This window comes from Carex rostrata, chromosome 21 (genome assembly GCF_964058835.1).
Source record: "Carex rostrata chromosome 21, lpCarRost1.2, whole genome shotgun sequence".
NCBI classification, from domain to species: Eukaryota; Viridiplantae; Streptophyta; class Magnoliopsida; order Poales; family Cyperaceae; genus Carex; species Carex rostrata.
The window spans coordinates 7,586,459-7,602,818 of NC_135938.1; the positions used below are offsets into that span (position 1 = coordinate 7,586,459).

The following is a 16,360-nucleotide window of genomic DNA, read 5'->3' on the forward strand; positions in this document are numbered from 1 at the left end:
CTAAACCATCAAATTTTATCGGCGACTTGATCTTACAAATGCATCTCTATGCAATCATAATAATCTTAAAAAGTAGAATATTAATTATAAAAAAATTTGTGCATAAGATATATAGTAGAAACTCCAAATCTCTATCATTTCTTCTTCAATAATCGGACTCTTTTGAATGCAAATTTAACCAAATTTAGGAGTGTAACAACGCGACACTAATTCAAACCCATTTTTTTATATAAGAAAGGTGGAGATCTAACCAACTGATTTCCATTTAACGTTCATTATTAAATCCGTCATTCGAGTTTCGAATCCACAACCTTTTACACAAAGAGTGTTGTCTTTTGCTATTAGATTAATGAGTAATTCTTAATACAATTATGATTTTATTTGCAATTTAGGAATCCAAAGAATGCTTAACGTGAAGAATAGAAAATTGATATAAATGAAGATTGGAATTATATTTCTTTTGAAAGGTACAATTTCAAACAATCAAAGTTAAAATAATTTTCAACCTATGACAATTGATAATGATTTAAAAAAAACGCTATAGTGTCTGCTCAAAAGCACACCGCGTGTTACCCCAAATGCACGCATTTCATTACAAATTTGGTATTTTTTTTATTTTTTTTTTGTTTGAACAAAGTTGGTATTAGTTCACTAGTACCAAGTACCAAGAATAGAATCTTTTACTAAGAATAAAACAATAGAATCATCACAAACTAAGAAGAAAATTACAAGTTCTGCATAATGATGACTATTCAGAGAGAAATTTTTTTTTTGGTGGAAATTAAAAGAAGCTATCGATGTTCACAACTTAGGTAGAATATTTTATTATTTAAAGACATTCACCATAATTTAGGGCGTACTTAATTAGTTAAAGATATTCTTTAGGAGCAAACGGATAGCATTAATTTATTAAATTATACTTGTAACTTTAACATTTATTTCTCCCTTAATTCACTTAAGCAACTATTTGTTCATCCTTGTTTTTTTTTTTTTTTCCTTTTTTTTTTTTTTTGCAGAAGTTTGTGTTTAAACCTAACAAGTAAAGAGAATAATATGATTTTTTTTTTTTTTTTGACAATTTGATGTCGATAGGAGCACTTATAAAAGCAATGGAAAAATGTAGAAATAGTCTTAGCACGGAAACAAAGAATTTGCAATGTGATTATCTAATTGGAGACGTGCCCCTTTGCTCTTCTGATTTTATGATTTACGATTATAATTCCTTAAATAAGACTTTATACATAGGTAAGAAGGTGCGCTTGTACATTTTCATGACCTTGAGTGCTACAGTTGTCTGACTGGTATCTAGTGTTGGTAAATAATCAAATCAATCACAAGATAACATATTTTTCATTAACCCAACACGACTAATAACTAACATATATAGTTTTATCACACAAATATCAAAATGTCAGTATCCAGAGGCACCACAGACTGTCCATTTTGATCAAACAATTAGGAAAGAGCTGCTCTGGATCAACTTCTTCAATGGAGTCATCGGTAACATCATTTTCAACTTCTTCAATGAAATGTACCTCTGATAGGCCACCTGTTTGTTGTACCAAAGGTGAGGTGGAAACTGGAAGATCCCTGTATTAAACAAACATTTTCCATCAAGTATGCAATCCTTTCAATTAGAAGGAATTTTTCAGAGTTGAAGGGGTTCAATTATATTGGAGGATACTTAAAAGGGTTAATTCTATGTACTTCCATAAGAAGTATATAATATAGTCAATTACTGATATGCTAGTGGTATCGATTATACAATCTTTCAAACGAAGGATCGATCTTCAAGAGTTTAGGGTTTAATATCATGATTTGTTTTAATTAATTTGGCACGCTAGATCATTTCAAAAATTCAAAGCCAACACTTGGCCATTCATAGTGGTTGATAGAAAAGGAACAGTAGCAGGTTATTTAGCATTAAATGTATTAGCAATCATATGAGATCACCATTTTGGTTTTGTATCTCATCCCTTTATTGTTAGGTGCAGCTATTGGGCAATTCCATATTGAAGGGTCGTTTCACGTGTCAGGTTTTCTGTACTGCATTTTTCAATTTTCTCATCTCAAGATGATCATAATACACAATCTTAATTGAGAATCATAAATAAAAAAGTTTATAAATTTACCCCTCATCGAGCGTAGGGAGATGAGGATATTCCTTTGTTGCTCTAAAAAGATTGCCTATAATAGTAAAGTAAGAAAGTTAGCAATACTTCAACATTTTGTAACAGGTATAAACTGATGCAGAGAACCATTTTAATGATGAATTATAGTGCTGTACAAGTATATATCTGATATCACCTAGCTGAAATGAGAAATTAAACCCTACTTCCCCAAGAGTTTAAGAATTGCATTTAATTTTTAGTTTTTAACCCAAACATCATTTTTGAAATTAAACCTTACAATTTACTAGTGATGCCCTCTTTGAGTTACTTTCCAATTTTAACACTGGCCTTCACGTGCATAGAATGATAGGGAAATTGAGAAGTTTGTGTGATCAGAAAAATCATAAAGGATGTACCTTTTTGGCTTCATTTAAAGAGAATAATTTTTTCAGCCATATTTCAATAGCCGTTAGCTCATCAATGCTGTTGATTTTTTCGAGTTGATTTGCAGATCTGAAATTATATAAAAAGCTCATAGTGGTCAGATTATGAAAATAGAAGAAAGTTAGCTAAACACCACTAGTCCAAAAATTTTCTTTAGTACTTTTGGTCAAATTTCCATTTTACTTCTCTGCTTAGTTAACCATTTCCACCTTTGAGATAAAAAAAACTAATTAAAAAAGAAGAAAGCCGCTTAAGAAATTAAGCTATTTATTTTAATTAGATATATTACCGTAGTGGGCCGAGATCATCTTCCAGTTTAGCAATCTTTTCTTCCGTCTCCTCAAGCTCTTTCTTTTTCTGTTGAGAAATAATCAATATTTTGAGTCCACAAAAAGCAAAATAGAACTACAATTATGTTGTTCAATTAATAATAAAAAGCAACTTACCTCAAAAGTTCCATCCCCTTTAGCTTGATGAACGCTGCGAATAACATTATAAACAAAATTAACAAATAAGAGATTAAAATACTTCCCATAATAACAACTATTAACTGGTAGACCATCCAAGTTTTTTTTTTTTTTTTGAAATTCTTGATAGAGGTTGTCAAGGGAGACCATCCAAGTTTTAGAACCACTAAATGTCACACAGTGAAATTGGTAAAGTGTTACATTGCCAACTTTATTCACTATCTGATAAACCATCCAAGTATTAGGGTTTCTTGTTGAGTTGGATGATTATTGGGGGTTAACAAGAACTAGCTAGATTGGTATGTACAATATTAAATAAAATGAAAGAACATACAAGGTACGAAATACGAGGAACTAGATGCCTTACAACCATTTAAGTTTTAAAAGAATTGAAAGGCAAACAATAAAATAAATAAATATAAAACAGACCCATTATGCATCAGACTTTTGACATCCACTACATGGTCGTCATCCTTGTAAGCCTTTTCAAGTATCTGCATGCAACAGATAAAAAGCAAAATAGAACTAAAATTATATTGTTCAATTAATAATAGAAAGCAACTTGCCTCAAAAGTTTCATTCCCTTCAGCTTGATGAACGCTGCAAATAACATTATAAACAAAATTAACAAATAAGAGATTAACAAAGCCATCCATAATTGTAACCACATCTACTGAGGAATAACCTGCTATGCAGATAACAAATTTACTGTTCAATACAAATTATAGAACTTCTCATTTTAATTATCTGATTTTTGTACTTATTCATGCTCAATGCAATTTTTTAAGAATACTCTGCTTATGAAACTGGCATCAAGTAAAATGGCAAATTGTAATTTAATGCACATATAGAAATCATCAATAAACCCACAATACAACAGATAAATACAATAAAGAACAATATTATCTTATTTTTGTACTTATTCATGCTCAATGTAATTTTTTATGAATACTCTGCTTATGAAACTGGCATCAAGTAAAATGGCAAGTTGTAATTTAATGCACATATAGGAATCATCAATAAACCCACAATACAACAGATAAATACAATAAAGAGATATTGCTCTCAAGTTTATTCTGATTTCAGTCCATTTTAATTATAAGTGTGGTAAAATTATACTATATGTCCTCAAGAAATACAAATACGAGAGAAAATGGTCATATCAATTGTCCACATCTCGGCCATATTTTCAAAGGCAAGTTTGAAGTCTAATATTGAAATGCCATTTCAAATATTTCAGTTTTGTATTTCTTGTTTATTTAATTTGAACAAAGAAGATGCTTCTTACTCTCTTAAAAGTTTTGTGATTGTCTATTTTGAAATATTGATAACCAATTCTGAAATTAGGATTTCTAACATAATATATATATATATATATATATAGAGAGAGAGAGAGAGAGATGGGCTATGGTGCATTGCAATGCATGGAGGGGTTTGTGCATTGAACCATAAATCTAAAATTCAAAATCCAAATGATCGATCCAAACCGTTCATCTTGTTCTCCATATTAATATGTGCTTGGAGACCAAATTTTATATTTTTCTGAATTTTTTTACTATTTATTAAGTATTTTACAAAATTGTTGATCCAACGGTGGCTTAACAAAACAGTAAAATCAGCAGCCACCGTTGGATCAACAATTTTGTAAAATACTTAATAAATAGTAAAAAAATTCAGAAAAATGTAAAATTTGGTCTCCAAGCACATATTAATATGGAGAACAAGATGAACGGTTTGGATCGGCCATTTGGATTTTGAATTTTATATTTATGGTCTAATGCACAAACCCCTCCATGCATTGCAATGCACCATAACCCATCTCTCTCTCTCTCTCTCTCTCTCTATATATATATATATGATGAGGAGGGTTCAAATGCCTCCACCATGCCTCCATTTTTTAAAACTTTAATAATTCAAAATTTAAAACTTAAAAATCAAAATAAAACTGTTGGATATGATCTACATCATTTTATCTATGCACATGTAAAAAATTATGACATTTCAATTTTATTTTGATTGTCATCAAGAGCTTGTAAAAAATGCACTAATTTGGATGATTTCTAGACGTTGATTTTTGAACTTATTGATTCACATAAAAACAAAATTGAAATGTGATAATTTTTTATGAGCAAATAGAAAAAATAACATAAATCATATCTAGCAGTTTTATTTTGACTTTTAAGTTTCAAATTTTACAAAATTTAGTAATAGCTAGATAAAAATTCCACAACACATATAATTTTTTTAATTTTAGAATTTTCTATCTTGATAAAAAAAATTATCATATAATTGTCGAAGACCATATATATTTCTCTGGGTCCGTATCCTCTAAAAGTATCTCAAATTTTGATTTTAGATTCGGACCCTCCGATCAGAATTCGGATTAATCCGGATCGACATAAAAAATGACAATATCCTTTAATGTTCGTAACAGAATGGATTGAACGGACGATTCAAACACAAAAATTGAGTTACTTGTTAAGATCCGAATTCGCCTGGAGCGCCACCCGGCAGTGCACCTATCATCTCTATGTGCCGCGTGGCGCTCATTCACCCTCCACATTTGCCGTTACTCTACCCCAGCCTCGCGCTATTTAATACACTCCCTTCCTCTCTTCGGCTCTCTCACTCTGCCGCCCCATCCTAACCCTAGATTAATTGCAAAACCCTTCCCCCCTTTCCTCTTTCCCCTACCTCTCACACCTCTCCTGGTCAGTGACTGTAGAGTTATCAGTTGCTTGGTGTTGGCTTCCTTTTTCCCTGAGAGGAGCAGCGGGTTTCAATGCTGTTGATGCCTTGATGGTGGTAAGTTTTTTTTATTAATTGAATTTAGTTTAAGAATTTTGCTGTTGATACGATGTATGCTGGTGCTGATTTTCTCAATTGATTGTTCCGACACAAAAATAGAGAGGGAGAGGGAGAGAGAGAGAGAGTAGAGAGCAGTATTTTTAATTCGTGAAAATATGCTCTGAATACAAGTGATTTGATTTGATTTCTACCCCGTCCAAATGTCAGATTGTGTCAAATGTTCGATTGTTTCATATCTCATATGCTCATTTTAGCAAGCTCCTCCACTCAGTTGCATTGAACATTTCCAAATTCGCAGTCCAAATAATAGAAACCAAGTAGATATGTTCTTTTATTTCATTACTCATGTAAAGAGGAACTTTACCTTTGTACCTAAAGATTTGTTCTCCAGCCCCCAACTCAATACAAAGCCCCAAACTTTCCTTACCATTGTTCCAAACTTTACCTTTCATTCACCTGTACACAAATTTTAGAAGGTTATGTTTCTTGTATTGTCCCGCAAATACTATTTGTGAATATTCCCGCAAATACTATTTGCGAATTGTCCTGCAACTGCTTGGATTGTCCTGCAAATAGTCTGGAAGATGACTTCTCTACAGCAACTAATTAACATATAAACATCTGCGAATGTACTTGCTTCTATAAGAGAAGTACAAAACAAACAGAGATCATTGCTTTGTTTATTGTTTGTTGATTAACTGTTGAGAAAGTCCACGAGTATTTATGAAGGTGTAGAATTTTCAGACTCGAGTGTATATCATAGTCGACAGTTATCTTGTATATTAGCTCTTATTTTAATTGAATCACATTGAGTCAATGAATACAAGCATTTGCGATAGTTATCTTGTATATCTTGTCAATGAATACAAGCGTTTGTTGATGTTAATTGACTTTAATTGAATCATATTGAGTCCATGAATCTTGTATATCTTGTCATAGTCGACAGTTATCTTGCTCTGATTAATATCTTGTAACCCTAATGAGCTCCAAATAACCAATCAATTATTGTTAGTATTTTTCATGACCTCAACCCTGCTTAAAAGGTTAATATTTTTCCTTAGTTTCACTACTAATTCTTTGTTCCGAGTCATCAAGAGCAATCATAGTTTAGGAAAATAATCCTGTAGCATAGGTGGATTGTTAGCTCATTCATATTGTAACTTTTGATTATCTATTTTTGTATGGTTAATAACTGTGGCCTAAAAATTTAGAGAGGAACTTTACCTTTGAAGCTAACGTTTGGTTGTCTCCGGCCCCAACTCAAGCCAAAGCTTCAAACTTTCCTTACTAGTAGTGCTTGTTGGTAACAAAAAACGTTGAACTGAAATTTAAAGAGCACAAAGCCATCTAAAATGCTTTTATCCACCTTTACGTATATTTCAAAAGATTATGTTGCTTGTATCATCCCGCAAATACTATCTGCGAATAGTCCCGCAAATACTATCCGCAAATTAACCTGCAAATGCTTTGTATGAATAGGCTGGAAGACGACTTCCCTACAGTAACTGATTAACAAATAAACATCAGCAAATGTAGTTGCTTCTATAAAGAGAAGTACAAAACAAACAGAGATCATCGCTCCGTTTATTGTTTGTTGATTAACTATTGAAAAGGCCAAGAGTATTTATGAAGGTGTAAAATTTTCAGCCCCTGATTGTATGTCATAGTTGACCGTTATCTTGTATATTAGCTCTGTTTTTAATTGAATCAATGAATATTGTAATTGTAACCCTAATGAGCTGCAAATAGTTAGTCAATTATTTTTAAAATGAGTAACACTATTCTTTCTTTTTTGTGCAATTCTTTCAGAGGAAAAAACTGAAAACTCGAAGAGTTGCTTTAGGTTGCACTTCAATTTGGCATGAGTGGTCTAGGAAAGGTAAGAATTCTGCTCAAATTGGTCATAGTTTGAATTTTGCATTATTTCCTGCCCTTATGTTTACAAGGTCTCAGTGTGTTGCCAAAATTAACCCTCAAGTTAGCTAATTTTAAAAATGACATTTGTGCTATAAATTCAGATTGACTGTTCTGCTTTGATTATCTCAAAATACAACCAAAATAAGACCTGAAATTAATCAAATAGGCCATTTGTGCAAATGACCATGTAGATCACATTAAACTTTAATATGAGATTAATTCTGCACTTTAATTACAATAAGGATTTTGTTGTTTTAGAAAAGAAAAATAGGGGATATTAGATGCGTTGCCTCCAAAATACGAAGACTTAATGGTCTGGGAGATGCTCAGTATTTTTGAACTTTTTTAAGCTAACATTGTTCTTCAAAACTGAATCAACTAATTTAATCTGCTTTTTTCTTCTATTTTTAGCTAACAAACATAGGATTGTTCAAGTGATAAGCATAAGATCCCCAAACTGGAGGTTCTAGCGGTCCATTATTTTCACCGCCATGAGAGCGGTGTTAACCGTGTCTTCATTGACAACCCTATGTTTCTTCAGAAGGTTTCTTTTTTTTCCTAGTTCGTGTCAATGCATTTTTTTTATTAAACTTGTATTAGGATATCTACTTGAAAATAATTATGCTTTTATTCGATAAATTTTTAGGTGTGGGGAATGGCGGGTGGTAAGATCTATGATTCTGTAGCCAGTACTGACAATCATGACACCCAACTGTGCTTCAGCCTTCCATGGATCTGATAAGAATGGCGGCAGCAAGGATGTCGACCTCTGGTCCCTCATCGGCATTGCAATCGCCGTTGTGGGGTGCGACCACTGCTGCTTCATGTATGTAGTGATAATTTATGATTTTTAATCTACTTCTACAAATAAATTTCAACTTTATTAATAGCATTTTTTTTTTCATTTTCTTATAAACAGGGATCTTATGGTGGAAATTACAACATTTGAAGGGACTGTTCTGCTTGTTGTTTGGATAGTCTGGAAGACAGGTTCGTTATAGGAATATATTCAGAAACAAACTTTCATGGTTGCTGTTACTTTTATAAAAATGCTCAATCTTTAGAACTTTTTCCTCTTGAAATCATCAATCAATCATTTACCCAACTAACATTTTTTTTCCCCTTTTTCCAGAGTAAAGTTTTTGAGAATTCCATTTGGGATGAGTGGTCTAGGAAGGGTAAGAGTGCTTCTCAAAGTTGGTGATAAATTTGGTTGGATAAAATTTTCAGTAAATTTACCTTTAAATCTGGGTTTGCTGGTCTGGAAAGGGATATACCCTGCCACAATGTACCAAACCAAAAATTTGTTGATGTTATTTGGAATGGGCAACGTATAATTGGTATATAACACCACACACAAGTTTTCATATGTGATTTACTTGGATATGTTAACAGGAAGTTGTACCTACCTGGGGCTTAGCTTTGACCAATCGGGGGTCAATGGGAGGATGAGGAACTTCCTATTTGTAAATGGCGCACAAATTTGGTATGGCGTCAAAGGGAGCTAAAGTTGAAAGTTTTCTGAGAACTCTTGAGAATAATGTCGGGAAGGGGAGGCTACCAGTTCAAACACCCTTCATGGATCGAAAGAGAGGAAACTGGATATGTCGAGTTATTTTGTGCCACTGATAGTAATGGGAAGTAAAGACAGGAGGTGGTTTAAAGAAAAAAGTTCAGAGGGTGCATTATACATTTCAGAAAGAATTTATTGTTTTAAAGCTCATAATGTAATGGCAGATACCAGTGGATGTAAAAGGGTTCTTCAACAGACTTTTTTTTTTTCTTCACTATCTTCAGGAGAAACCATTTCTTCTGACATGTAAAATATTTCTTCTTTGGTTTATATATAGGTTCTTTCCAAGTTCTATACTGCTTCAGGGATCAATCGAAAAAATTGCATATTCATACTCTGTTGGCATTTTTGTGTATGGTTACATGTATCTTTTGGCTTATTGTTTTTTTTTTTTTGCTTCACGTCACGCCCGTAGGCAATTGTTTACATCTCTTTAACATCAGTTCCTTGTCCTTCCATACTACAGCATTCTATTAGCTAGAAACTATGCTTAGAAGTTAGAACTAGCCTATCACTGTACAAGGAAAAGTTGGGTAAGTTAATCCATTATAGTCCCATTGCATTCTACCTCCTAATTTCGCCAAAACGTCAGCTTCTTCATTGAGCTCCCTTTGACGCAAATACTCTATTAATAGGCAATATGATAGTTATTCCGGTCTATAAACAATAAAGTATTGGCACTGTATTAGCATGTCAGTGGAGGTTTGCGCCTGCATTGTATACAGACATTGGCCAAAAAAAAAAATTGTTTCTCTGGGCTTCGTCAGTGAGAAAAACTATTGAATCGGATTTAAATCTGTTAATTGATTGAGCACTCGATAAAAAACAATACTTGACTTATATTTTTCAATGCTCCAACTTGCAATTTCAAATAACTCTTTAACTTATAATTCTAATTACCAATTATAAATAAAAAAAAAACTTATTTTAATTTTTACCCTAATATTAATCCGAATTACAAATCAAACATCGAGAAGGACAAAAAAATTATTAGAAAAGAGTCAAAAGACAGTCGATTGAAATTGATAAATTTTCACTAAAACTTAATATCCAGCGTCACAAAATCATATGGATCCGTCCCTATTTCTTCTTGCAATCTATACTGGAGACATAAGGGTCGTTGGCTAACGCTGGAGGTGGGTGCTGCATTTACGAACATCCAACTCTGCTTTTGTAGGACCTTTAAGCTTCCAAATGACTCCCACATTTGATCGGTTTGGTCAATTTTTATGAAAATCAAATAAAATTTTATTTTAACAAAATTTAATTAAATTTGAATCGGATCATGAGTATCAAATTTGGAAGCACAAGGTACTACGGTTTGTACCAGAGTTCTTAAAGAGTTGAGGAAGTAATAGCTGTAGATTTCTTTTCTTCATACAATGAAACAACAGAATTTACCAACAAAATGTTTGTTCCATGTGAAATGAAAGATCTTGAAAGTTCCTAAATTAATATAAAAGAAATTAAAAAGATTTCAAAGGTTTTCAAAAAAACGTGGTTGACAGACCAGATCCATACGACACAAACCCAGCATTCAGGCCCTCAGTAGACCGAATTTGTATCCTTGCATTAACTAAAAAAGGAAAAGGAATCCTTTGAAACATAGGTTTTGTATCATTGGGTGGTATCTCAGTTGGCGGTAGCTGTGGTCTTTCAGGAAACCTTACGACAGCTGATTTTGGGTAGCAGTCAGGTTTTTTGGGTCAACCCAAGTAATAAGTATTTTTTAGCAGATGAGGTGTCGTGTCATACCTACCGAGTTCAGTTTTGAGTAATCTCGCTTTCAAATGAGGCCACGCTCCGAGTCATTGAGCTATCAGAAAAAGAAGACATGGGTTAGCTATGCGTTTGGTCCAAGCTTTCTAGTCGGGCCTTGACTTTACCAGTTCTTTCATTAAGCCAAAACCAACACAGTTAGTAAAAAAACTGAGACATTGTCAATTTCTGATCCAAACAGTACTGGTTGGTAAAGACCAAGTGGCATGCCCGTACAACAAGTTTATTAAGCATAAGAAACCCTACATATATAATTTTGTTTTAATACCGACAAAAGCCAATTGGCACTCATAGAGTTTAGAGTTTGATCAAACAAGTACAATTGTACAAGTACACCACATTCATGCCCTCCCAAGGCATACAAAAAATAATGCGAAGACGGTGGAAAACAGAGGGATATTTTACATAACACTTAAATAAACGAGCGAGGAGTCTACATATTTTTCTAGATCCAAGGCAGCATAACATATTTCGATCGTTCCAAAGATATGTATAAAAATTTCGTGAGAGAACACAAGAGTTTCCTCCTACAATCATAGAAAAGATAAAATAATTAAACATTTGTACCGTCATAGTAAACGTAGGAGACATCCATTCTACAAAATGGCCAACATGATTGTCCGGGACCATCACCTCAATCACCAACTTTAAGAGAAGACCTCTTAAATCTAACAATATCTTTAGAAATATGTCGACATCTGATAAGGATGATACAAAGAAATTCAATCTGCAGCTATAGCTGTCCATTTAGAAGCAGCAACATTTGCTATGTTTCTACAGAATCGTGAATGAAATGGGGCCCCTGATTAGCCTATAGTAGGTTCTAATAAAGCAGTTATCTCACTATACCAACCAGCAGCTCTCACATGGGTTTTGTTTGTGTTCTGCAATATTAACTCACATGGGTTTAGTTAATCATACTGCTTCAAGTAGGGATAAACTAACCAACTGAACCCTTAACTACATATGTTCTACTTTAAATCTTACTCCAAGACATCATGGCGATATTATAGGTCAAAGTTGGGTGATTCAGCTCAGGAGTTATCTCAGCTTACAGCCACCCTTCCTTTTCAGGTCTGACCATACCCTAACAATGAGGAAAAAATATATAGGACAACAAATAACTAACAGATATAAGAGCAAGGATAGCTTCAGCCAAAGAATCACATAGGAAGAGTCAGCCATGAACATACATGAGCATCCAAGTTGACAACTAGGCAAAACATAGAAGTTATGAATGGTTAACACTGGAATTTACAATTTTTGTTTTACATTTATGTTTAGTAAAAGTATCAAATAATCTTTTCATTTTTCTTTTTTTGCTTCTTAGGTTTCATGTCAACTTGGGGGGAACAACTGGTTCTGCCAATCAGTCCATGTGAAGGGAGGCTTGTCGAGGCATCCCCTGCTGAGTTATCATTCTTTTTCCTAGCTCATCACACACAAACACAAATTACACAAGGACTAACGATATGAAGTTATAAATTTAGCGAGGTAAAATAAACAAGACACTCATCTTTTATTGATTCCAAGCATACTTTTGTGCTCAATCTACCGAGAGGTCTCTGTAGGCTATATTCGGGTTAAAAGAGAAAGCTGATTAGAAACGTATTGCGACAATAATAAAAAGAGAAGATCTTTTGATAATGCATCTAGATTTCTGATACATTTCTTAACCTACCTTGGCTCAGAAAAACTTGATTGTACTATTAACTGTTGTAGATTTCAGCCTATAACATCTACACAAAGTAGAAAGATAATGTAAATATATAAACACTATAAAAAGAGAAAAAAAAACTATAGAAGTGCAAAAAGATGAAAGAATATTATGAACCATTTCTATTTAATCGGAAAAAGGAAAATAGAAGTTCATACCACCCTCCATTTACAAAGCTTTTACTGACAGTCCTTCTGAGTGGAGGCTTGTCAAGGTGTTTCCTATCAAGGTTTCATTCTTTTTTCCCAGCTCTACACAAATTATACAAAATGATTAATAAGAGTGGAACTAGGGTGTTCCTAAGTTCAGCAACCTCTCTTTGTGAAGTCAACTCTAAAGCCTATTGGATTGACTTCAAATGACAAATCCGAACCGATGAAATCCGTCTAACTTATTAGTGATGCTTCTACATGCAAAAATTTTAAATTTTTGAATTAATTTAGTATAAAGTCAAGTGGTCATAATTAGTAGGTTTATAAATTAATTTTAGTGCATTCATTTATTGATGCTTTTTTACCACTTTGACTCTATACAAAATTGATTTGAAAATTTAATTTTTTTGCATGTAGATGCATCATAGGTAAGGTAGACGGGTTTCAACTGTTCAGATTCGTCATTTAATGTCAATCCGATAGATTTTAGAGTTGAGTTCACAAAGAGGATTGGAGAAATTAGGAACACCCTAGTTGTAATTGATTAATAATATAAAGTTGAATTTATTGGCATATCCTAAATGTTTAAGAATCTGCATAAGCCCGAGTTCCCCAAGTTAAGGCTGCCAATTGAGGGCTAGACCCAATGGATAGTCCAACCACGTCTAAGAGTGACCCAATGAATTAGTGGTCATGTGCATGCTAAGCAGCTCTTAACCCCCATCAGGTCTGGAGGAATACAGGGTATATAGGTCATGACATGGCCCGGCCACATACAATAACCTGCATGATCCTGAAAAAAGAGAGGCTCCTTGACAGATGGACCTACAAACTAGAGGAGAAAAGCACATTTCACAAGTTTGTAATCAAATCGTTGCCCTTCCGCAAACTGATGTCTCTCCAGCCATCGAAATTCCATCTGCAAGCATTCATAACACATATTTAGGGCACAACTGAAGGACTATATTAGCTATAGTGATTTACAAGGTAGAAAAAAAAACAAATAACAGTTGGTGATGAGGGAATCATTTACTAGTGTTTGGTACTTCAGCAGTGATAAAACAATCAATAAACCATAGATGCCAGCATGTCTTGACCCACTGCAGGTCGGTCAAGTACAGGCCAACTTGACTCAACAATTTACAATGATAGAGAAAGTGAGGCTCTTTGCTGGCAATATCAAAGAAAAGGAGAACAAAGCTCATTTCGAAAATGCGAAAAAAAATTTCATCCTTTCCTAAAATCAACATCCTCGACAATCTTTGCTCTATATAGAAATTTTTAGCAACATACAAATAAATAATCCAAAAAAAAAAAATTTATTCACAACGCAGATATGGATTCTTAAATCAACTAGAACCAAGTACTTCACAACAACTGCTGCATGTTGTGCTCTACAATTTATCACATGTCCAACAGACCGATTTCGGGCTATCAACTCCAGAATTCCAAGTGACCAATGGACACCAGTACTCAAGTATACAAGAATCAAGTAAAAGAGTTTCTCAAAAAAAAAAAAGAATCGAGTAAAAGAAAAATGAATGTATATATTTGTAAAATTGAGACAACTAGTAAATATATACCGATTTGGTTCAGACCATTGGGCATCAGAGGGCAGGCCAACTCAGGATTAGGCTGATCAGGTGGTTCTAGCAAATTTAGAGTTTGATCAAACAAGTAAACCAGCATGCATGCAAAATAATGCACCAATGGTGGAAAAAACAGATGGATATTTCACCTAACACTTAAATAAACAAGGAGCGAGGAGTCAACATATTTCGATTTTTTCAAAGATTTGTATAATTGGTGAGGGAACACAAGTGTTTCCTCCTAAGATCATAGAAGTGATAAAATGGAAGAAATATTTGTACCGCCATAGATGACATCCATTCTACAAAATGGCTGACATGTTTGTCTAGGACCATCACATTTATCTCTAGATTTCAGAGAAGACTTCATGATCCTTCTCCAGTGCAGTACTGTACAAAGTTGATAAAAGGGACATGTTATGTGCACAGTTAATTGTTGTTAACCTGAAAACATATATGGACTAAAAGCATAAATTCACCTAGTTAAATAATCTAAAGCACAGCAACCAGCTTTCAAGGTGATCTTTACTCCCACTGAAAAAGCAGACCTAGTAATACATGAAACGTAGAAAAAATCAATTGTAGTTAAGACATCTTCAGAAATATGGCGAGATCTGATAAGGATTATACAAAGAGATTCAATCTGCAGCTATACATGTCTATTTAGAGGCAACATCATTTGCTATATTTCCACAGAAGTCGTGAATGAAAAGGGGTCCCTGATTAGCCTATAGTAGGTTCTAATAAAGCAGTTCTCTCACAATATCAACCAGCTGCTCCCATAGAGGGAGGATCATGGCGATGTCATAGGCCAAAGTTGAAAGATTCAGCTCAGGAGTTATCTCAGCTTACAACCACCATTCCTTTTCAGGTCTGACCATACCATAACCATGAGTCCATGATTAAACCAACCGAGGAAAAAATATATAGGAAAACCAATAACTAAAAGAGATAAGAGAGAGGATAACCTCAGCCAAAGAATCATACAGGAAAAGTCAGCCATGAACTTCCATGAGCATCCAAGTTAGTAAGAAGGCAAAACAAAGATGTTATGATTGGTTAAGATTGGAATTTACAATTTCTATTTTACATTTATGTTTACTAAAATTATCAAATAATCTTTTCATTTTTTTTTTGCTTCTTAGGTTTCATGTCAACCTGGGGGGAACAACTAGTTCTGCCAATCAGTCTATGTGAGGGGAGGCTTGTCGAGGCATTTCCTGCTGAGTTATCATTCTTTTGCCTAGCGCTACACACATAAACACAAATTACACAAGGACAAACGATATAAACTTATAATTTAAAGAGGTAAAATAAAGAAGGCACTCATCTTTTATTGATTCCAAGAATACTTTTGTGCTCTATCTACCGAGAGGTCTCTGTAGGCTACAGTCTGGGTTAAAAGAGAAAGCTGATTAGAAACGTATTGTGATAATAATAAAAAGAAAAGATCTATTCATAATGCATCTAGAATTCTGATACATGTCTTAACCTATCTTGGCTCGGAAAAAAATGATTGTATAGTTAACTGTGATAGATTTCACACTATAACACCTACACAGTGTACAAAGATACTGTAAATAGATAAACACCAAAAAAAGAGACAAAAAAACTATAGAAGTGTAGAAAGATGAAAGAATATGAAGACATGAACCATTTCTATTTAATCGAAAAAAGGAAAATAGAAGTTTGTACCATCTCACACCACAAAGCTTTTACTGACAGTCCTTCTGAGTGGAGGCTTGTCGAGGATTTCCTATCAAGCTTTCATTCTTTTTTCCCAGATCTACAAAAATAAACACA

General features: G+C 33.7%; 1 protein-coding gene and 2 long non-coding RNA genes across 4 annotated transcripts; 1 reads left to right on the forward strand and 2 right to left on the reverse strand.

The window, feature by feature from the left end:
• Nucleotides 1-1,618: 1,618 nt before the first annotated feature.
• On the reverse strand, nt 1,619-3,522 carry LOC144573590 (uncharacterized). The gene is made up of 4 exons (XR_013518038.1): nt 3,452-3,522; nt 3,002-3,035; nt 2,845-2,912; nt 1,619-2,624 (listed from the first exon to the last, which is right to left on the reverse strand). It is a non-coding gene; the product is annotated as an uncharacterized LOC144573590 (long non-coding RNA).
• Nucleotides 3,523-5,582: 2,060 nt separating this feature from the next.
• On the forward strand, nt 5,583-9,657 carry LOC144572943 (uncharacterized). Of its 2 annotated transcripts, XR_013517839.1 has the most exons (7): nt 5,584-5,827; nt 7,640-7,709; nt 8,159-8,291; nt 8,394-8,573; nt 8,667-8,737; nt 8,880-8,925; nt 9,143-9,657. XR_013517839.1 is itself a non-coding variant. In XM_078322588.1 (6 exons), the coding sequence occupies exons 4-6, from the start codon at nt 8,449-8,451 to the stop codon at nt 9,253-9,255; spliced, it is 309 nt and encodes a 102-aa protein (XP_078178714.1). In that variant the 5' UTR covers nt 5,583-5,827; nt 7,640-7,709; nt 8,159-8,291; nt 8,394-8,448; the 3' UTR covers nt 9,256-9,657. The 2 variants fall into 2 exon arrangements, 1 of the variants encoding a protein (XP_078178714.1); XM_078322588.1 differs by lacking the exon at nt 8,880-8,925 and having other exon boundaries at nt 5,583-5,827.
• A 969-nt stretch (nt 9,658-10,626) lies between these two features.
• Nucleotides 10,627-14,132, reverse strand: LOC144573686 (uncharacterized). The gene is made up of 6 exons (XR_013518058.1): nt 13,977-14,132; nt 12,975-13,887; nt 12,781-12,838; nt 11,667-12,671; nt 11,076-11,136; nt 10,627-10,766 (listed from the first exon to the last, which is right to left on the reverse strand). It is a non-coding gene; the product is annotated as an uncharacterized LOC144573686 (long non-coding RNA).
• Between the last annotated feature and the right edge of the window lie 2,228 nt (nt 14,133-16,360).